Here is a 23,534-nt window from a genome sequence, read left to right on the forward strand (position 1 = left end):
GGGGGGGGGGGTAAAAATGCATAAATTGACCTGTAGAGAATATGTACTTACGTTCACTTGTAATATGAAAAGGTTTGGCTGAGGATAAACAGAATACGCTGTGCATTTGCAACATGTTTATGATAGGAAATAATCCCCTCTCTAAAAAAGAAAAGACAGTGGCATTATTAAGTGAAGATAATGAAATGCCGGTAAATCTGAAAGATAAGAGGGTTATGAAAAGTGTTTGCGGTCAGAATGTGTTGTGAGGTCGATATTTGCTTTTCTAACAACGCTCGTAGGACGGGTGGTATCAAATAGTTCTAATAAATAAGTAGAAATAAAACTAATGTTAAAAATAATTTGATGCACGACGGCATGCCATTTCAAAGTAGAATATTAACTCTAATAAAGTGGAATAATGATAAAGGGTCATTGTTCACTTTTATTCCCTGCTAACTATTTTCACACATACAATGATTTCTTTTCTCTTTTTGGGACGCTGAATAGAAGAATTCGACACCTTTTAGAATTATGGAAACAAATATCTGCTGAGAACAATCATTACAATAGAAGCATCACGCGATGCTTCGGTAATTAGCTGGGGAAACAAACACAGATTTCATTGCCAGTGATTCTTTCATGCTTTTATACTCGTCCAACATTAATAATTACATATGTAAATAGATGTTATCTTTCAATAAGCACGTGGAGATAAACCAGATTAAGAAAGTAAAATTGTTTCAAAAGAACTCAAAGCAGGAAGAAAATACATAATATATTAAGACAGCTATAATGCTCATTCAGAGGTAGGAACGAGTCAAATTATCTCATTAACCGAAACAAAAATCAAAGGTTATGTATGGGTAATTATACAGTAATTCGTTCCTTACATCCATGTAAGCAAATTCTTAATTTATAATAAAACAAAAAAGTTTTCATTAGAACCAGACACGTATAAACATGTTTGACACGGTAATTGAAAAATAAGACTATTGTCTCATTACAGCCAGGCCCGTGACAACGGTCTCAAAAGTGGTGGCACCTACGTCCAAGAAAATCTAACAAGCAAAAATATAATAATAATAATAATTAAGAAATAATGTATCATTTTTAAACATCTATCGGGATATAAATACGGGTTGGTCACGAGACCCGAAGGGCTTTATGGTAAATTTGATCTCGTACCAACCCGTATTTATATCTGATAGATGTTTAAAAATGATACATTATTACTTATATTTACATTTATGACTTATTCATATTTTATATTTTCCTGATTATAATCTTTAACGCGTGAAATGTTTTATTTTTCAAATTCAACGGCACGTATTTGATCCATTGTTTGCGCGTCGACCTTTTATGACGTCACTGAGAAATTACGCAGAACGTTTATGACGCGAGGAACCAATGTTTATACGGATATAGATACGCGTTGCTTTCAATAGTGTTATATAAGGGAAACATTTGCAAATGTAAATATTAATAAATAACTGTCCAAATCCTGGAATTTGCTAGTGCTTGGTCTTACAGCAGCAAAATGTTGGGGGGAGCATCTAAAGGAATGTTTAATAAAGCAAAATATTATACTCCGAAAAAGATGCTTTCTTTCCCCCGCGTTCTACGGGCCTGATGGCAATGATACACACTTTACATGTATATCATTAATGATGTGAAGCTTCTTTTATGGACATATAATCTTCAAATGTTTCGAATCACTATAAGACATATCTTAAGGATAAGCAATTTTGCCTTAAACTTGAAAATTGAAATATATTTTATAACCATGATTATTGGGAAAAAAATTGTGTTACGAATATATTCTCTTTAAGATAATACAAAAACTTATAAAGAAATACGTGTAATCGAATAATTGCAAAATAACTCGTTTGAATTGAATATTTCTTTTATAAACTGTTTTCCTTAAAATCAAGATTTTCATTATTGCTATGTGTTCTTCTATAAAACTAAAACTTTCTTGCAGCTGTCAAATTTACTCGCAACATACTAATGATTTAGCAAAACAGAACATATCCTTTTTATTGCCAAAAATACATAAACATGAACGTAGAAAATGTTATTTTTAAAGATCTTAAACCATTCCTTCAAATCCTACCTCGAAATAAATATAGTCGGATTTTACGCAAGTGTCAGAGTCACGATCTTTTAAAACCCATGCAATATCTATACTGTATCTGTCATGTACACTACTATTTTAGAATAAATATCTAAACTTAGCATCGTTCTGTCAGAATAAAAAGCCGTAAGAATTATTTGTTTGTACGACACGATACTTTAAAATCTTTTTTGCAAACCTGATACATTATTTTAGAATATATTTCTCAATCAGATTGGTTTACATATTTATGACTATTTAAGTTTCTCAGTTACAAAATCTTATGTTCCAAATATGTAAAGACTCAAGTCAACTTCGCTGGAAAAAAAATGGTATCCATCAATTCTGCAGTTTGCTTAAGCATTTGAACATAGAAGTACATATTTCTTAATTAGTCAACATATACAAATTAAACAATTAAACAATTTAAAAAGCCAGATCTGACAAAATAAAATCCATAAGTTTTTTTTTCCATGAGAAGGAAATATACAGTGTATGAAAACCTAAAACAACAGCACAAATGCTACAGACGTCTGTTTCAACTAATATATTTATATGTTGCATTGCTTCTTTTCCTTTTAATTCATGAGACAGTGAGATTTTGAACAGTGATGCGATCTGGATCAAAATATTGTAGAAAGTTTGCATTTTTAGAAAGAAATACAAAACGAAGTAACGAAGACTGATATTATGTTAAAGGATTTCACTATTTTTATTCATTTGAACCTCTATTACCACTCATTATCAGCTCAACAGAAACTTGATTTATTTCAAAACATGGAATAATTCAATATAAGCGTTTTAAATTTAGCCGAAATTTAATACAAAGATAAGACAAACAAAGACAGAATTTATTTTTATATTTCAAAATAAGCGATATTTCAAAGCAAGTGATTTGAATAAAAATAATGTAGCCTTTACAATAACTATAAGCTTAAAAATCGGTTTTTATCTTATAATGAAGTGGTTTATTATCTAATACATAACCTGTTCTGTAAACCTTGCGAAAAGAAGACTAATTAACATTGAAAACTAATTACCTCGGATCGTGTCATATAAAATGTAAATGAAGAAGAAACCAATACACAGAAAACTGCCCTTTAGGTGAACACAGTTTATTCCTCGTAAGCAAAACATGTCTTCATCATAGCTTAATTCCTCAAATTTAAAGTTCCATTTATGAAACAAAAGAGTCTTATACATCGCGATGTTAAAGATTACAAATATTTATGTCAGATGACAAAAAAAGGTTAAGCTTGAATGGTGTGTAAAGAATCACTTTAACACATGCTAACCTATATTCCGGTACTTATTTTTGTTTTCCCATACTAACATGCACTTTGTTATACATGTGTTTGTATGATGAAAATTGTAAAAATTTTAACTGAGTGTATTTTTTAAATATAAATTGTGACCTTAATAACAGATTTGTTTTTTTTTTTTAGTTTGTGAGTGTTATTGGTCTGTAGATCAAACAGATTTCTCATGTAGGCATTAGCAATAACACTCACAAACTTCAGAAAATAAGTCCTTGAATAGGCATTATAGATATAAATTAAGTCCGCAATAAAGAAAAAATGAAAACATACCGTTATTGGTACATCTATTTCGATTTGTAACATTACTTTTATCAAACAGCATAAAATTATTAAAAACGTTTCTAGCCATCGTCAAAATAGCAGTGTAATCTATTTTTTTTCTCAATGTGGTTGTAAGAGTACACTATCTCTGATACAAGGATTGAACTAGCATATGTATTTATAAACATCACTTTCTGATTTTGATGCTTCTTATGAATAGTACTTGAATAGTGTGACAGAGCCAGAGAGTCAAGAGAAAGCTTACCTCTTCTAACTGCACAAATCTAAGACTGCGTACTAGATAGCATATCACACTTTCAATATTGTAGCGTTATCGATTACTGCAGAATAAAATTAACATGATTGAAGAGTCAAATTCCTTCATCTACCTTTTATTTCATTAAATGCTTCAGCAAATTCAGATGATTTTTCCTTTTACCTTTTGCACCAATATCATTGGTAAATTTGATAAATTAAATATTGAGATAACGAACAGTAATCAAGCTCTCAAGTCCATTGAAACAGAACAAATCGGGAGTAAAGCAAACACGGACCTCTATAAAAATTGGAATTGGGTGTCATTGGGTTAAAAAACATATGCTAGTATATGATTTCACGGGAACTTATCTAGTTATCAATATCTATCTTTAATAATAAGAAATTTTGCACATTTGTTTCATTTGATCTTGATTAAAAATGTTGACGAATTTTCATGAATTTATCTCTTTCCTTTATGGAGTAAGGGTACAAAATCTTTCAATAATTTCCGAACAGCCCTTGCATGTAGCAAACCCTTATCACCAGTAAATTGGGTTTATGTCTCTCAGTTGATTCGATACGCAAGAGCATGCTTTATCTTTGAACAATTTCTAAAACGAGGCAAGCTATTGACAAAGAAGTTATTGAAACAAGGATATCAGCTGTCTCATTTGAAGTCATCATTTTGCAAGTTTCATGGTCGTTACTATGACCTTGTCACCAAATACAACCTATCATTAAATCAAATGGGGACTGACGTTTTTCATACTAATTGTTAGGCCAATATTTGCACACTTTATCGTCTACAGATTTTTCTGTTTTTTTTTTTCCGATAATGACCAGAAGTACACGGCGGATGAGACTGGTTGGCAGGGGATGTTCCCTCCTCCATGGCACCTTACCCCAACTCTGCGTTGTTGGAGGTCCGTATTTGCTTTGTTCTCAATTTCTATTGTTTGATTAGACTTTAAGCTTGATTACTGTTCGTTATCTCCATATTTCATTTATTTGCTTCGTACTTCTGGCAGAAAGTAATTTTACATCTCTCTCTCTCTCTCTCTCTCTCTCTCTCTCAGATTCAGACAAAAGTGCACTTGATTGGGATAGGAAATATTTTGAAATACTCGGCAAATGATAAATACGTATTAGATACTACAAGAAATGGAAAATCAGACAAACTGAAATAACACAAATGTGCATTTTTACATTTTATATCATATCATTAATTTCACAAATGCATTGTAATAACATTGATTCCACTATGTGTAGTATAATAACATTAATTTCACTACGTTTTGTGTAATAATACTAATGTATTAACCATTTATTATACAAGACAAGATTAAAGAGACGAAAAAAATAAAATAAAGAGAAACCCATTTGTTCTTTGTCTTTTTTTTTTTTTTTTTTTTTTTTTTTTTTTTTTTTTTTTTGCTAAAAGTACTTTTTAATAGCAATACATGACATAACACTTAGCCAGAAAGACAACCCTTTTAAATTTTAATGTCTTTATATCCACTTTATGATGATTTGTTGTTGTTGTTTTTTTTTTCAATTTGAAAAATCCATTTTAACAACATTTACATGTAGTATGTTGATATGCCCAAAAAATTATTTCCATGTCGCATTACTAGACAAATAAAATTGTAAATATATTTTGTACATTATTATCTTACAGCGAGTTGTATTTCTGTTCGTTGTTCACTCAAAAACCCTTCACACTTCAAGGCCTGAAAATATCTGTATATAAGGTTTCATATTTGGGTACAAGGCAGAGGTCTGTATCCCTGGGGCCTTCTGGAGAAACTTGTGAATTGTGAAAAAAAAAATCGATAATTTCGAAGATCAATCAGTTGAACCCACGGTGTCCTTTAACGTCTTTTATATCTTGTTATTTTGCAACTATGCTTTGAAAAGTAAACACATTAGAAAAACAGATCAAGAAAACATGATTTGTATGTGAGATAAATTCTTTTACATGTAAGTGGACACGCTTAAAAAAACTCCTATGCTTTGTATATTTTAGCAATTTATACTTTATGCAACAGTAGTTGTTGAATAACTAAGTGAAGACGTCAGATAAATTATAACTTATTTAAAGGCGTCATGTTATATGAACCTAAAATGATCAAAGTATGAAACAAAAAAAAGAACTTTAAAAATATTATTACCCTTAAGATGCATTAATAAATGAAAATAGAGCATGTCGCTAAGACAAGAGCATGGTGAAAGACAGCATCATAGAAAAATAACAGGACTACAAAACATTGTGTTTCAAAAATGGCACGGCAAAAGGCATGATCTATATACAACATAAGAAGAAACAGCATGTCACAAAGATGGTACAACGGTACAACAAATTAAAAGAGAGCAGGATAATTGATACATCTACAAAAAGTGAGAAGAGGATTTTGATGTTTTTAACGTCAAAATCCTCTTGGCACTTTTTGTAGATGTATCAATAGGAAAAAAAAGTTTTAAGTTTTACGTTTTACTTTAACATATTTATTAAGTGAAAAAGCAAAGAGCAAAAAAATTTTACTACACGTAATTTAACATTTTTTTTTTCCCATAAGTACTAAGCTTTATGCTCAAAACATAAAATCCTAGTGTTAAGTACTGTTTCTTATGACCTTTAACCATTGATATATTGACAGATCATGAAGTTTTTATCATTGTTTATTTACATTCGAAATATTCATGGAATGATTTAAAGGGTCATACAATGGGTTCTTGAACTGATGTAGACATGGATTTATGGTACAATAAACGTTTGATGTGTGAACAGTTTACAATATAGAAGAGGACAGGTATAACAGAATATTAAAGGTCGATTTATCAAAAAGTGAACGAGAAAAAAATCGAAGATGAAGTCTTTCATATAACCTCTGTTTCATTTCAGAAGTAACACAGACTAACAATCTTGGCCTTCTAATATGGTGGCTTTTTGCATTGAGTCAATATATTCGTGTACATATATTGAATGGGTTGCACAAAGAGCAGGTTATTTCACAAAGAGAAACTTATCTACGTGTTATAATAGTAAATTTTCAATACAGCAATATTAATTTCAACAAATATTCATTCAAGACCAGCTCGACTGCATGGCTGCATATGACGATGAGAAAATTATATTCCTAGAAACCTGTGACAGTTTTGTATCTTTTTTGATTTTCGAAAAATACAATTTACACCAACTTTTATCATAGGTTAACCAACTTTTAAATCATGCATTGGCCTTAAGAGAATTGACACAGCTTTAGAAATTTTAAAAATATCAGAGCACTTTTTCCAAAAAAGTATTCTGATACAAGGAACCAAGAATCTGTGTAATTAACTATTTTTATCGACCTAGTTCTTGGACCCAGAAACTTCAGATCACGGAGTGAGCACTCTACCGACTGAGCTACCGTGACGGACCCTACAGGATTTGCATTGACTTTCTATTAAAAATAAAATTTTAAATTCAAGCATCCAATTCGAATTTATATTATATATATGTAAAGTTATCATCAGTTACACTGTATCAAGATTTTTAAACAGATTGACATATGGTGAAAAACTGGAAATACCCTTTACTTCAGCAAAACATTGGATGGATATATATATGGAGTTATGCTCCTTTTCATAGTATTTCTCAAAGGTTAATAAATCATGCTAACGTACTTTGGCGTGCCAAAATATGCCTACCCTTCATTTGTTTTGTATCTGTTTGATGCCATTCATCAAAAAATAATTACTGTTGCAATTAGTTTGACGCTACACCTACATCTTCCCTGAGTTTACTGGACTTCTTTGTGATATCCCAACAAAAATTTACAATAGTTTACTAATGCTAACTATAATGAAAACTTTGATACTTTGATATACTATGAAACTTTACTCTGAAACTTTTTTTGAGATTTCAAAGCTTAAAAATCTCTTAAATTCGATAACAGTTATGCAAAATTAGGAAATAATATGTAAATATACAAAATATCACTTCCATTTAATTTGAAAAAAATGTGCGTGTGCCAAAAAAAAAATAAGAATTTGAAATCCATAGTAAAAATACTTCAATTTACTATAGTAAAAAAAAAACTTTTATACTATGGTAAACTAAAGTTAACTATAGTATTTTTTGTTACGGTAGCTTTATTTTATTTTCTTTTTTTTTTTTTAGAAATGTAAAGTATTTTAAATATTGTGTGAAAAAGTTAAAACCACCTTTCCAATTTGGTATATTTGCATTCTTCTTTATCCTGTAGGCTCCCATGAAGCCTTCGTTGAATTCAATTTATCATATTCTAGATGTTGATACCCGAAGTGTGAATACAAAAATGAACAATGAAGATCAATGTCTAATAATGTCTTTTCTTCAATATCACGGATCCACCTGTAAGCATTTCCTAGAGCATCCCCTCGATCTGTACAATAGTGACATTTTCTAGCGGGTCCATTCATAATCCGTTTGACATAATTTCCTGTCTCATTCGTAAACTCAACATTTAAAAACTTATATATTTTTGGTACAAGTATGCTTGGATACTGACACAGGTTTTCGTAAATAATAATCAGCATTCTGTTTTTATAGCAAAGCTCTAAGTATTTAAAGTTTGTAAAGTCTGTCGAAATAGTATTACACACTTTTTTGATAGTTGCAATCGTATCATTTTCTTCGGTCACGTGTTGCTCAAATTGCGAATTTAAGATTCCTCGGGGGTCTCGTATTAAATAAGTAATTTTCAGATTTGGCAGCCATTTTAAGAGTTTTCCCGCCATTAACATTGACAAACGAACAGTCTTTATCGTCCTAGTCTTTGCTGTTGAACATCGTATACTCAAAAAGTCAACGCAATCTTTTACACTTTCAATAACACTTTTGTTTTCTTTCATATTATCTTCAAAACATTTATAGTAGTCTTTATGTTCTGGTGTATGTATTGCTATAAAAGGATCTGTTAAGGCAGTCAGATCAATATGATCGAAGTTACACGTAAACCAGTAATAAATCATTTCGGGATAAACATATTCAAGTCTCTCTTTTAGAATCGTCCTGTAATAAAAGGAAACAACATTAAATTAATATCGGTTGGACTATTCATTCGTTTTATTCTATGTATATCTTTTATTATGGTTATCAAACATAAATTGTCGATTAAAGTTGTGTTCCCTTCAAATTATTTTTTTTTATTTATAAATATTTGATGTTAATTCCTTAATAACATCAAAACACTTAATAAACGTATGGCCGTCATTGTTAATTTTGCATAACTTCCATTCTAAACTTCTTACCTTTGTGCATTAGAATAGCCTAAATAGGCTAAAATATATAAAAGTCTGCCAAAGAAAAATACATTTCTTGATAGATAAAATTACCTCTCTGTACCATTTAGAAACTTTGTTGTATTGTTCCATCTAACTGCCTGAGACAATGCGTGTAATGGTTCAAACATGTAGAAGTCCCCCTCCGTGTGACGTATAAGGTCAGCTGTTAGAGTGGTTCCTCCTCTCATATACCCCAAAACCAGCCTCATCTGCGCCTTGTCACTTGTATTATTATCATTATTACTTGCATTATACATATCTGTGTAAAATAATCAAATTTTAAATATTGTATCTCATTTGTGGTTTGCCGGATGTGTGTATTCCTGAGCAAATCGTCTGAATTAATGATGCATCTTGATTAATGAAATGTACTTCGTATATATTAATTGCCCCCCCCCCTCCACACTTCATCCAGAAGGTGGAGCATTCAGATTGTTGACATCCAGATTAAGGAGGCTCCGCTGTATACATGTTTGCATGAATCTTGAACAGATATATTAAATATTTCCTTATCCATCAATGCATACCTGATTTATGCATCTTTCTTGGAAATGTCCTGTTCATTTGCAAGCTCTCAACTGTAGATAGCAATCCTTTCTCTAATGATAAAAAAGGGAGTCGTTATTTATACAAAGTTTATATTTATGTACTTTAGTCAATTTTTTTATTCAATCCTGCAACCTGCGGTTGTCCTTATTTATATATGTAAATTGTTCTTTCCAGTTATTTTGTTTTTCACATACTTCAAATGTCAAAAACACTAGAACTTTTTAATTTCCTTATTTTTTGATATATTACTAATGATCGGTATCTCCACTGTTAGCAGGCATAACAGGATTACAGTTAGATATCTTAATCTGAATTTCTATGTCTGTGTTTCATTCATCGTTGTCGCCTGCGTGGTTAGAAACTGGTTAGAGCGTCTGCTCTAGAGTCGCGGAGTAAGCAGTTGATCCTTACGTTGCAAGTTCGAATCCCACTGTGGGACGTGGAGACCGGTCCATCGGATGAGACCGTATAAATTGAGGTCCCGTGTCGCAGTAGGTGCTGGCACGAAAAAGATCCCTCACTGCTCATTGGCCCTGAGTGCCAAGTATAGATCAAAATTTGTTGCCCTCTACCGGCAAGTGGTTGCGTCTCCATATGAGTGAAAAATTCTCGAGAGGGACGTTAAACATCATACAATCAATCAATTGATCAATCATCGTTATTTGCGGTGGACCAATGTTCGTGGATTTTGTAGGACACCTAAACCCACGAGTTTATATCCCCAAAACTTTGTCTTTACAAGAGTTACCAACGTAATCACGTTCCCATGAACCAGAACAACTTGCTAGCCAACGAACATTGACCCCACAAATGATTTCACATTACCGACTCATTTCAAATTATGTGTCATTTAAAATATTTTTAAACACACATAAGTATCCCGTTTAAATCCTAAACTATTCAATGAACAAAGTGAAATAGTAAAATCAATACATCTATGTGAAAGTTACAGCAATTGCAGAACAATTGTTTTAACTAGTGACATGATTAGTCCAAATGTTAGAATCCAGGTGTGATATTTTCCCTAACATAAGACCGCACAGTAAAGCCTTGTCAATCCGGACATCTGGATAAATGAAGCATCTGGAATACTGAATCATACTCCACAGTACTTGATATATAATAATTGCTCCCCATAAACTTCGCCCAAAAGGAAAAGCGTTCGGACTATTGACATCCGTATTAACGAAACTCGATTGTACACATATGTATCGTGTTGCCAAGTTTGAATCTTGAACAGATATATTAAATATTTCATTTTCCATCAAAGCATACCTGAATTATGCGTCTTTCTTGGAAATGTCCTGTTCATTTGCAAACTCTCAACTGTAGATAGCAATCCTTTCTCTAAGGATAAAAAAGGGAGACGTTATTTAAGTTCATATTTATGTGCTATACTCATATTTTTTATCAAATCCTGCAAATGAAAAAAAAATTAACGATTGTTTTAATTTTGATAGGTAAATTATTTCCACTTTATTTTGCTTGTATCTTGACATCTGATTTTGTAAGTCACGCAGGTGTTTTAAGGCGGCACCCTGATCATTATTCTGCAAATTTACACTTTTTTGGTAAAATGTAACATTGATAAATCGGAAAAGTTATGAAAAATTATTTACATTTATTATTCATTTTATACAGTCGCCCGTGTGGCGTAGTGGTTAGAGCTTTTGTACAGGAGTCGCGGTGTAAGGAGTTGATCCTTACGTCGAAGGTTCGAATCCAACTGCGGGAAGTGGAGACCGGTCCTTCGGATGAGACCGTATAAACCGAAGTCACGTGTCGCAGTAGGTGCTGGCTCGAAAAAGATCCCTCACTGCTCAATGACCCTGAGTGCCGAGTGTAGGTCTAAATTTGCAACCCTCCACCAGCAAGTGGTGGCGCCTCCATGTGTGAAAAATTCTCAAATGGGACGTTAAACCAATAAACAAATGGGAAACATACATTTTATAGATAAGCTAAAATAAGATTGTCATGTTAAATCTAAAAATATAACAAATGGTTTAATGAAAAAAGTTAAAAATTCAACACTAACATGGGGATAATTCATTAGTTTTTGTGAAATTAATTATGTAAAAACATCTCTGGGGCATGAAAAGTGCTGCAAGAATCTTACTCTCAAGTCACATAAATAATTATTCCACTCTTTCGTATGAAATCTTACCCACTTTTTTTTTACATTTGATCGAAGAAGTTTTATCAATTCATGTTAACCACACGATTCTAGCAGCACTTTCCAAATACTGTAGAATACAGACTTTCAATATAAGCAATAATTGTGTTTCTAAGTATGCTGCATAGTGTTGAACCTTTGCATCTTTGTTGTTATGAAGGACAGAGGAAAGGCTGATTGAGATTTCAAAACACCGAATGTCTTCAGTATAAGAGAAATGATAAAAATAGATCAGCGTACCTGATACTTTATCTTTAATTCCTTATGAATCACACATGATATTTACGGTATATGCTTTCTAACTCCCATTTCATATATTTGTTTACAACAATTTTGTCATGTTTCCTTGTTACTCGGCAAATATTTGATCAGCAGTTATGACGGCTTGGGTCAGGCATTTAACTCCCATGACAAATATTTACTATTAATACAATCCAATAATTGCAAGATTTAGTTAATATCATTTTTTGCATGTTTCGATTCAATTCTAGGACGTGAAATAGATTTTTAAACATAGATATCAAGAAATCCTTATCTGTAAAGTTCAGGTCATATAACCTACTATGACGTCTTATTGTATAGGGAAGTAGATTTACTGAATGTGGCCTTAACTTACCTGTGCAGTGTTTCAAGGATAGTGACACATTGCGAAGTATATGTCATTTATAATTTCTTTTGAATGCATAGAATTATGCCTTTAAAATTCTAAACTATTCAAAGTACAAAATCTTATAATTAAAATAATACATCAATCTGAAAGCTACAGAATATTCAGGAAAAATATTTATGAACTAGTGGCTTAATTAGTCTAAATGATGTAAGTCTGTGTGTTACATCTGCTCTAACGTAAGGCAACACAAAAGCTCAGTTGTAGCAAGATTTGATTCGCTCACTTGGAAGATATCATAGACAGCATCCAAGGAGTAACCAAGCATTTTACATTCTATGAAATCAATGCTATTTTTACATACTGTAAACCAACTTTTATTCGCTTGCGAGAAATATCCGCAAGTTTCGCTACCTACTTTGACTCGCGAATATTAATCGCCGAGAACCAATTATGTTACTTTGTATTTGTAGAGAATGTTACCTCAGTCGCGAAAATTAATCGTCGCGAAATGATTTAAACTGAAGAATCGCGAATAAAAGATGACGCGAATAATAATTGGTTTACAGTAGTCCTTTATATGTAGAATGTTTACACAATTCATACATCAGAAATGCAGTAAATATCATAAATAAAATACTTAAGAAGAAGAAATACCTCTAACCGTTTCACAAATGAAATAAAACACTAAACATCCAAAAAGTAAGAAATTATATGGAAAGCATTTAAAATAACGTGACATTCTGATATAAACAATTTTCTTGGGTCCAATGGCAATAACGCCAATGGTTCACGAAAACAAGACAGGGAAAGTTCATTGTTTAAATAGTAAATTTATGACACCTTATTTAAATTTTTCATATCTTTAACTTCAGCAATAAAAATGAAGAGAAGTCATGTAGTAAATAAATACCAAAGTAATTTATGATTTAGCGATTCAGAAAACTATCCTGTTTTTATGCCGAAAATTTATAAAACAAGTACGTAGAAAACATTTACTTCTTCTAAATTAATATTTAGACCCTTCCTTCTAAATTCTCGAAACCATACAAACAGGGCGTCTTTAACCCACTGTAACAGAGTCACGATCTGTTTATCGGATATCTATACTCTGTCATCGCTGCTGCCAGCGGACTGATCCTCCGGTTAATACGGCATTTGTAGTGTTATGAACCGTGTGCGATTGCATAGATTGCATAGGAAATATAAATAAACTATATAAATATTATCTAGATCTACCATCTTTCGCGGTTCGTGTGCAGTTTAGGTATTTATGGTAAATCTTGTCAATAAATTCATGGAATTCGCTTAGCTTTCTGATCATAGAAGCATATATCTTACGCATGCGCGTGTGCCTTAAGTATACAACGTTAACAAATCAAGATGTTTTTGTTTGAAAGCTAAGATAATGCAAAAAAATATCTAAGCTCTTCCACGAGAAGGAAAAATGCATGTGAATTGATAATATTGTGAATACATACAACAATATAATGAATGCTAAATTTTCATCTGTTTGAACTTAACTATTAACAATGTGGCATTAAATGTTTTCTTTAAGATTCTTGCGACAGCGAGATTTTTTAACATAAAAATGTTAAGGAACGATTTATTGAAAATTAAAAAAGGCGAGGAGAGCAAAAAACTGATCAATCTCAAAAACCTATAAACAATATCCTCTGTTAATTGGTAAAACCGTCTTCAGCCGTATGTTTTGATCAAGTAGACGGAAATATAGTATCAAAACAAATGCCTCACAATTTGCATGAAATATGTCAGTCAAAATACAACCCAGTGATAAGAAATATAAAATTTACGAAATTTTGACCCTACAATGAGGTTGTTGAAACCCCTGTAACATCAGCTAATTTTTCAATAGCCTGTCTCGGTTTACAAATAATCGTACTAAGAGCATTCTCTTGAGTTTTGAATAAGCAGGGAGACATAAAAACATAATGCAATTGATTGTGAAATATTACTACACATACGAGGTTGTCCCAAAAATACGCGAACATTTTCAATATCTTTTGTTTCAAGTTAAAAGTTAAAGTTAAAATTTGGCATACATCATAATCAACATTTTTTGAATAACTCATAAGAATTTCAATGAAATATCTCCAAAAATAACATTTTTCTCTCAAGTAAACGAATCTTACAAATCAGTTGTCGGCGCAACACTGACGACGTCAAAACATAGCTCGTGGCGTTTGTGAATTTGTTTTGGAAATGTGCTTCTGATAAAATTCGTTTAAGCATTAATTCGGCACTGTATTTAATTTTCTTTCATTTACCAAGTTATACATCTCAAATCCTTGTAACAAAAAAATCGGAATTAATTCTTCTAATCGACAATTTCTCAATCCTGATAATAAACATAACAGTTTGCATTGTTAAACGGCGGTCTTTACTCAGGCCTACGGCGTTCAGCTCCTGACTTTCAGTTTGTTCTCATTTTTGTTGGTCTACAAAACGCCTCTTCTGTCGGATAACCAGTCAAGCCATCCTCAAACCTCTTCAACTAGGAATAAAGCTGTGTCCGAGATAACTGTTTTTATTTCTCCATCGTTAACATATCTTTTATGGTATGGATAGGAGTCATATCCCGCTCAACACAGTACTGCTTAATAATTTGGTGCTCCACATTATCGCCAAACGTCACCATTTTTGACAATATCTAATTAAAAGTGTTTTGGCATATATCGTCATATATTTGTCATTAATGATGTCAAATTAATAAATTTTTATACAGGATCCGGAGTACACCAGATCAAAGAGTATGCGGAGGTAAATTTTGTGACATTATATTTACGTATAGCCTGGTAATAAAGAAAACTTCATTGACAATGCTACTTTTAAAAGTCAAAAACTCGCCGTGCGCTGACCACTGATATTCAACATCCTGTAAATACTGTTTTTATATACTTATGACATAACAAACCTAAAATATTTTGTCAAAATAAAGAAAATATTATTTTCCAACAACGTGCAAAAAATTATTTGTTTTGATCGAATAGTTTCTGAAATATTGAAAAAGTTCGCGTTTTTCTGGAACAACCCTCGTATAAGGAAAGTTCACAATGGAAAAGTTCAAAGTTATCTCGTTTGTCATAAAGTGAGTTGTTTGTTTTTCACATCTATAGACAGTAAAACATCCAAATATGAAACAGAAGTAGCTGAATCTTTGGTGCCTTTCATTTAGATTTCACAGGAATGGAAGTATTTATTGTATTGATAAAACTTCGTTGATATATCTTGATGTCGTGTTGTCACAGCAAGTATGTTTTCTTCTCATGTAAAAGTTTTTGAATAAATTCTACTTCATAGGAATATAAAAAAAAAAAACAGGTCGGCTAATAAAGGAGCAAAATTAGTGACCATAAAAAAACCAAGCAGGTTGATGAAAGACCTGGTCTCTAAAGACTACATAGATGTTTTCAGAAAGGAATTCCAGGATCCTTTTAATATCAACTTCAGACTACTAGTGTGTAGAATCATAGTGATATTTAGATAAAGTAATTCCGTTCAAGACCAATCACAATATATGAATATTTCCTACTTCCATTTTTAATCTAGTATTATTTCTGAGTTCCATTTTTATTGAAGAAGCAGTTGCCTATTATATCAAAAAGCTTAGTTTTAATCTGCCATGAGGAATGGTTGCACAAAGTGTTGAAAAATCATACATTTTCATGTTACTGAATTTTGAAAAATGTTATGCTTTTTATTTTTTCTTAAAGTTCTTTGGCGTGTTGGATACTGCACATTTGTTTTGACCACTTCAAGAATATGCTATAGCACAGTATGTCCTAAGATTCTACTTAATAGTATTTAATATCTTTGTGACTTGTCTATTTTCAAAAGGAAGAGCAGAACAGAGAAATGAAGACAGTTATTATGTCAACAGAATTGTACTATTTTTATTCATCTCAACGTTGAATACCTTTCATTATCAGCTCAGCAGAAAGATGATTTATTTCAAAACATGGAATAATTCAATTTTAGCGATTTCGATTTATCTGATATTTTGTTACAAATATAACATGAAATCAAGAATTGGGCTTTTTTTTAAATTTCAAAATAAAGGATCTTTCAAAAGAAAGCGATTTCAATGTAAGTTGAATGGGCTTTTGTATTATTGCCTCCATGAAAAGCATATTCATTTTTCAATCTTTGATGATATATTTGTTTATTATTTTATATGTAACTAAATTTGTAAACGTTAATTTAAAAAAAGTCTTAGTAACAATAAACATCAATTACCTCTGATCATGCCGTACAAAATATAAAGAAACATGCCAAAAATCAGGAAAATGCACATTAGGTTTACACGATATACTCCTCGGTATGTAAAACATGTCTTCATCATAATTTTACAGTTCAACTTTAAAGTTCCTTCTATAAAACAAAAGAACCTTACTTCTTGTTGTTAAATATTAAAATTATTAATGCCAAATGACCAGAAAGGATTACATTTGAATGGATTTAAAAAAAAAACAGTTTTAACGCAATAATACGCAGTTGTGGATATTTTTGTGTGATGAAGTTTGTATATTCTTATTCAGTTTAATCTATTTATACGTACGCATTAAGTTGTTGAAAAATAAAAATCACATTTGTATCTATTAGGGATGTCAACGAATACTGGTAGTCGACTATTCGACCGTCAGTCGAATGGACCGAAGATCGAATAATGAAACGACATTCGAATCTATACTTATAAATTAATAAATTTTGCATATAAACCCCGAAACGGGTGCACCAGAGTTCTTACTTACTCCTCTAACAATACACTAGATACAAGCTGATGTCCGTAAACTATATTCAGATTTCACTCGCATAGTAAGTATCGTACATTAAATTAAAAGTCTACTTTCATTTTCTATAAACAGCCATGAAATAGCTAAAACGTGAGTACGGTGGTGTTTCCGGTTGGCGGAACTAAGTTACTGGCAATTTTTAATGAAACTGACAACAAACAATCGTTTATTTATTATATAAAACGTCATCACTGAATTAGTCAATTAAAACTCGATTTAAATGATATAAAAGAAGTAAGTTTTTCAAAATAAAGAAATAAGTTTTTTCAAAATAAACTGACGGACGTTTTTCATACTAATTGTTAGGCCATTATTTACACACTGAATTGTCGACGGATTTTTCCGTTATTTCCCGATCATGACAAGGAGCACACGGCGGGTGTGACCGGTCGGCAGGGGATGCTCACTCCTCCATGGCACCTGATCCCACCTCTGATGTTTGGAGGTCCGTGTTTGCTCTGCTCCTATTTTGTATTGTTTAATGGACTTTTGAGCTTGAATACTGTTCGTTATCTCCATATATTTCATTGTGATAACCGATTAAAAAGGGAAATGTGCAAAATATTTCGTCATTCACCGATCTTTATATTGACGGAAGCTTCTAGAACATCATATAGCATCGAGTCCGATATTAAGAAAATAAAGAGGCGATTATAGCTACATGACCATAAGAAAAGCTTTCGTGTAAATGGTCAATTGAAATAATGGTAAATCACTGATAACACTATAAGTTGTGAATATAATTATATATCGAAAGACTATTACATTTACATGTATGTAGTAGGTTTTCCTAATAAATTTATCGGTAAAATTTGTATATATTCCCACTCTCTACCATCCGCTCATACATTCAGTGTTTGAGAGAGGAACGAACGACAACTCTGCATAGGAGATTGATATATTCCTACTGAGAGCATCGTGACAACGAACTCGAAGTACAATTTGTACTTCGTAATAAACTTGTTTACATGAAAAGAGAAAATTAATGAATAAGGTATTGTTCAAATACAATTAAAGATGTAAATTTTGCGCTTTAATCAACGCACAGTTAATTTCTGAATACAATCTTTTATAGCTGCAATAATGTAGCCCTCTCCTTTTTTGAGAGGGGGGGGGGGGGAGTAGGGGCCAGAAAATATCAGATCAAAGAAGAAAAAGAAAAACTGAGAGGGCTACATTATTGCAGCTTAGTCTTTTGTATCAAATACTCAGCCTATTCATAGGGCGATAAAAGCTCATTTTTACACAGGTACTTGGTTCTTGGTTAATTTAAATATGTATGTACCTTATTGGCAGGTAAAAAAGTAAAGTACACTTTTTACATATCAATAAGGTACAAACATATTTATAAACCAAGACCCAAGTACCTGTGAATTTTTACCCCCCCCCCCCCATCATTTTATTAGTAAAATGTTCATATTCGTTGCTTTTATCCTTGACGGAAATGAAATAAGAGCATCTGAAGTACAATATCCATAACGCAGTATAACAGGTTTCACAATAAATGTCAATTAATGAAATTGCTGTTTTTCAAATTTAAAAATAAATAAATAAATAAATAAATAAATAAAACACAAAAAACGGGGGGGGGGGTGGATAGGTAAATCTACTGCATGCGGGATTTTGAACAAAGTATTTGTTCCTGCATGCTGAACAAAGTATTTGTTCCTGCTATAAGCCGGTAGGCTGTCAATAGAGAACTACAATATATTTTCTGTCGGTAGTGGTATAAATTCAATTCCCCGCGGTTGCGCGGGATTTCATCTAGTATCAAAGAAATGCAAGAAAAGGGGGCGATAAAGAGAAGGAATTCTCGTCTTAAAATTGAAAAAAGCGTCCTTCCTCAAACCATCTAATATACGTCCTCAGACGATTAAGAACTCGACGGCAATCACAGTTGATAAATAATTTTCCACAGCAAAATCTGTTGACTTTCAATGTACATATGGAAAGTACAGTAATTACAAATGCTTCCCTACAGCGATAATCATTTCTCAATGACTGACCTTTTAGTTTTTGTAACGAATTATGCAACTTTGTTTGTAAAACTATTAATTGGACTTGAACTCAAACCATTGTACCAATTATATGTTACTACTTCTAAGAATGTTTGAACGCTAGGAACACACCATAGCTGTGAAGTTTTGAAACTTCGATAATTATTAAAACAATAATCTTACATTGTAAGGACATTTTGATAGCCGGGACAATCATTTATTGAACAAACAGTATTTAATCAACAATATCACCTGACGTGGGGATAGTGTGTGTTTACCCCTCCCCCTTCCACAATTCATTTTATTAGCTTTAAAAGTACCATGCTGACAATTCTCTAAGCTTACTAGAATAAAAACTGACTGTACAGACCAATTTATGAATGTGATTTACGGGAAATCATCATAATCATGCATTTTGGAGAATTGCCGATGTATATCTATTTCATTTCAAAATCTTATCCCTACGTTATCTCAACGTTAGGTGCCTCTCAATATCTGTGTGTAATATAGACATTTTGATGTTTCGAATAGTCGATTATCGTTCGGATAATGCAATCGAATGTTCGACTAAGAAAAATAAATATTTTGACATCCCTATAGCTAGTATCTATACATTTTTCTCACATTTAGAATGATACATGTGTATTGTGACAAAAACGGAGTATTTAGAGAGTGCCCACCTCATATTACTTATGAAATACAAGAATACGAACTAGAGATAACAGATATTCCATATTGCAGAGTGGTTTCTCCAGAGTGAAAAAAAAACAAATTGTTCATCTCTTGTCCTATTGGACCATAAGCTCAAGAAAATTCAAGTGATTTACCCTTCAACCAATACATATTTTGCACCAATATCATTGATTGATTTGATGTCTTTCGACAAATTTTACAAACAAGAGATGGAGACAGAAAAAAGAAAAAAAACACAATGTCGATTCGTTTATTATTCAATTAAGGGTCCACAAGGGGCAATCTAAGGTTAAATGCAAAATACTAGGGCATGCCTGTAAATGCAATGCAATATTCATCCTTTACCTTAAAAAAAAAAAAGAAAGAAAATAAGTATCAGACTCTTTAACCAGAGAGATGGGGTAAGATGGATAAAATAAACCCTCTTTCGAACTATATTAATAAAAAAAGAAAACAAATCTTTATAATTAATGATGAAATCTTGCTTCAAAATTTTTATGTTTTTTTTTTCATATTTAGGAACATTTTCCTTAAAATTCTAATCATACTTGATACTCAACAGAATTTTAGTCTAGGTTTACCACACTAGCTGTTTGTTTCCCTTTCCCTTTAAGTTTGTTTGGCTACCCCATTCTCAATGAAATTACTTCCTACGGGTCTCTTTTAATATGTATAAGCCTAAGTAGTTTAAGATACCGCAAGTAGGCCTTAGGGTATGAAGGCAATTAAGCATTTAGAAGTGTAGCCACTCTATAACAAAAAGATAATTCCTCCTTTTGACATTTTGGCATTTATGTAGATAATCATCATTGAATTTAGTCATCCATTTATAGAATAGTAAAGTACACATGTCATGTAACAGATCACTGTTTAAAATCATTCAAATAGAATAATCACGTCAGATTGGTGATAATACGTTTAAAAAACTAAATAAAGAGGAAATATGGTTAAGTAGAAAAAACTCTATTTTGATTTAAAGTGGATTTCTGATAAAGAAATGCAAAAAAAAAAAAAAAAAAAAAAAAAAAAAAATTATTTTATTTTATTTAATCTGCGAAAACTAAATCACATTATATATAAGCAAAGTGATTCATTTTGCTACGTTTTTGGCTGCTACAATCTAGAAAAATAGATGTACAACTGACCTTCCGTATCCTTAACACCATGGATATGTCAAATAACTTTTTATTTAATATATTTTTCAATCTCATATCAATTGAAAAAAAAATCTCGATTTTTTGCAGTCCCATAGAGTTCGATGCGTTTGATTGTTTAAAAGTTAGTTTATGTCTGTAAAATGTTGCTGAGGAAGAAAGTAAAGAAATAATTGTACACTAATTAAAGTTCCATTTATTCATTCAAATATTTTAGTAAACAAATGAAAAATAAGTATGCAATGTCCATGTCAAAAATGATTGTAGAGACAAAATAATTTTGTTTTATTTTCAAATGTAACGATTTTGGTTTCCTCTATGGTAACTTTATGATGTTTCTTTATGATATTTCTCAGTCTATCAACAGATCAAAATTCATGAAAACAATACACTATAAAATAAACACATGTGAAAACAAAAGGGAACACTCTATTTTTTTTTTTTTTTTTTTTTTTTTTTTTTTGGTTCTGATGTTGCATTTCCTTTTTTAAAGCGGTCACGGTAACCTAGTATTAGGGCATTCAATCATGATCAAGACGTTAACATTGGTAGTGACTATTCTTTCGCCAAGTGACCAGCATGAGAAGTATAACGCAGGAGACCTCCCCATATACCGGTGAAGGGCTTCAAATTTAGACCCTTTACTTTTACTCGGCACTCAGGGCCATTAAGCAGTGAGGGTTCTTTATCGTGCCAACGCCTACCGTGACATTGGGACTCGTTTTTAAGGTCTCATCCGAAGGACCAGAAACTTTTACTTCAAAGTGTCGAGCGCTTGGCGAAGGAAAAGTTGCTTCCTATTTTCTATCGACTTAGGTCGGTCGCGGATTGATTCGAACACACGACCTTCCGATCACGGAGGGAGCGCTATACCGACGGTCATTTTAAATTTTAAAAAACATCTGGCTTAGATTCAAATGAATAGCAAAACATTTTCAAAAATTTGTTAATGAATATTTTGAGTCGTCAAGTACATGTACAGGAGAAGTTTAATTATGAATTTACAATGCATATAAGTGCAAACAGCTCTCCTGAATCAATTGGATGAATTGTGAAGATTATGAACAGTAAACATGCTCAAAATCCACTTTAACAATACAAATTGTGAGCAAAGCAAACATGGACCTCTGAAAACTGAGGAGGAGTTAGGTATTATTGAGTAATGAGCACCTTATCCTATTTGTATTTTAATGAAAGGTTGTTGTACATTCAAAAATCATACAGAGAAATTTCATTTGATAAAGATTTGTTACCATTTTATTCCAAATTAAAGCTCAATACCTATAGGACTATTACTTTTATTAGATATTGTTTTATCTAACTTATCCGTTTAAATATACGTATCCGTATCGAGGTATGAGAGGCATAATAATCCAGATGTCTAAACTATTTAATGAAATTTCCATTGTTGATTGTTTGATTTTAAAGCGGACCCATTTATTGGGAATATCGTACAGTAATTTTTCTAAACAAATTGTATTAAGCTGTTGTATATCCCTATCATTTCGAGGGAAAATATGAAAATAAGTAAATTTGTTTTTGTTGCAATTATATTGACTTAAAAAACAAACTGCAATTTTGATTCAAACATTTACCGGGCTTTTCTCTTTTTAACAACAAAAGACACATTTATTGTTGATCGTGTTGGTATTTAACGTCTTTTGTACATGAATTTTAGAGTAGGGAACGAGGACTAACTGTTTTGCCAAGTAATAATATACAGTAGTTGGCCATAATTTAGTTCCCAAAATGGCCGCCGATGTTTTCGTGAATCTTTTTGGCGATGATGTTCTGTCTCCTAGTTTCCCAGTACGTTAAAAAATCTTACCTTTCTGCGTCCGGATATAAGCACCAATATCGAATTTGGTTTTAAATTTATTTTCCTAATTCTATTTCCGTTATGTTTGTTGATAAACTTCTGCTAACAAAATGGGTCGCCGTGGAAAAGATTTGACACCGGAGGTGAGAAAAATCATCGTAAGTTTATCTGAGAAAGGTTATTCTGGCCATAAGATCTCGAAAATCACTGGAGTTAATCCGAGGACTGTAAATAAATTTATAAAACGAGTGAAAGAAAGGGGAAACGAAAAAAAAAGAAGTGGCAGGCGGAGAAAAAACTGACAATAGAGCCGATCGTCGACTTTTTCGGATGGTACGGAACAACCGACGGCAGACCTTGGAAGACCTCACAAATAAATTTAACAACAATTCTGTTGAAAATATTTCTTCAAGGACTGTTAGAAAAAGATTGTTTGAAAATAATTATAAAAGACATATTGTTTCTGAGAAAATCACGATAAGGAGAGA

At 31.9% G+C, this 23,534-nt stretch overlaps 2 protein-coding genes across 2 annotated transcripts in view; both read right to left on the reverse strand.

Annotated features, from left to right (window-relative positions):
- Positions 1 to 23,534, reverse strand: part of LOC133194024 (uncharacterized) — a 330,950-nt gene that overhangs the window by 152,703 nt on the left and 154,713 nt on the right. The window lies entirely within an intron of this gene.
- LOC133193627 (carbohydrate sulfotransferase 1-like) lies at positions 8,141 to 9,466 on the reverse strand. Its single transcript, XM_061329581.1, has 2 exons — positions 9,292 to 9,466; positions 8,141 to 8,968 (listed from the first exon to the last, which is right to left on the reverse strand). The coding sequence occupies exons 1-2, from the start codon at positions 9,447 to 9,449 to the stop codon at positions 8,170 to 8,172; spliced, it is 957 nt and encodes a 318-aa protein (XP_061185565.1). The 5' UTR covers positions 9,450 to 9,466; the 3' UTR covers positions 8,141 to 8,169.

The sequence above is a fragment of the Saccostrea echinata genome, unplaced genomic scaffold (genome assembly GCF_033153115.1).
Source record: "Saccostrea echinata isolate AGI-Se365-2 ecotype Australia unplaced genomic scaffold, CSIRO_AGI_Sech_v1 ptg000028l, whole genome shotgun sequence".
Classification (NCBI taxonomy): Eukaryota; Metazoa; Mollusca; class Bivalvia; order Ostreida; family Ostreidae; genus Saccostrea; species Saccostrea echinata.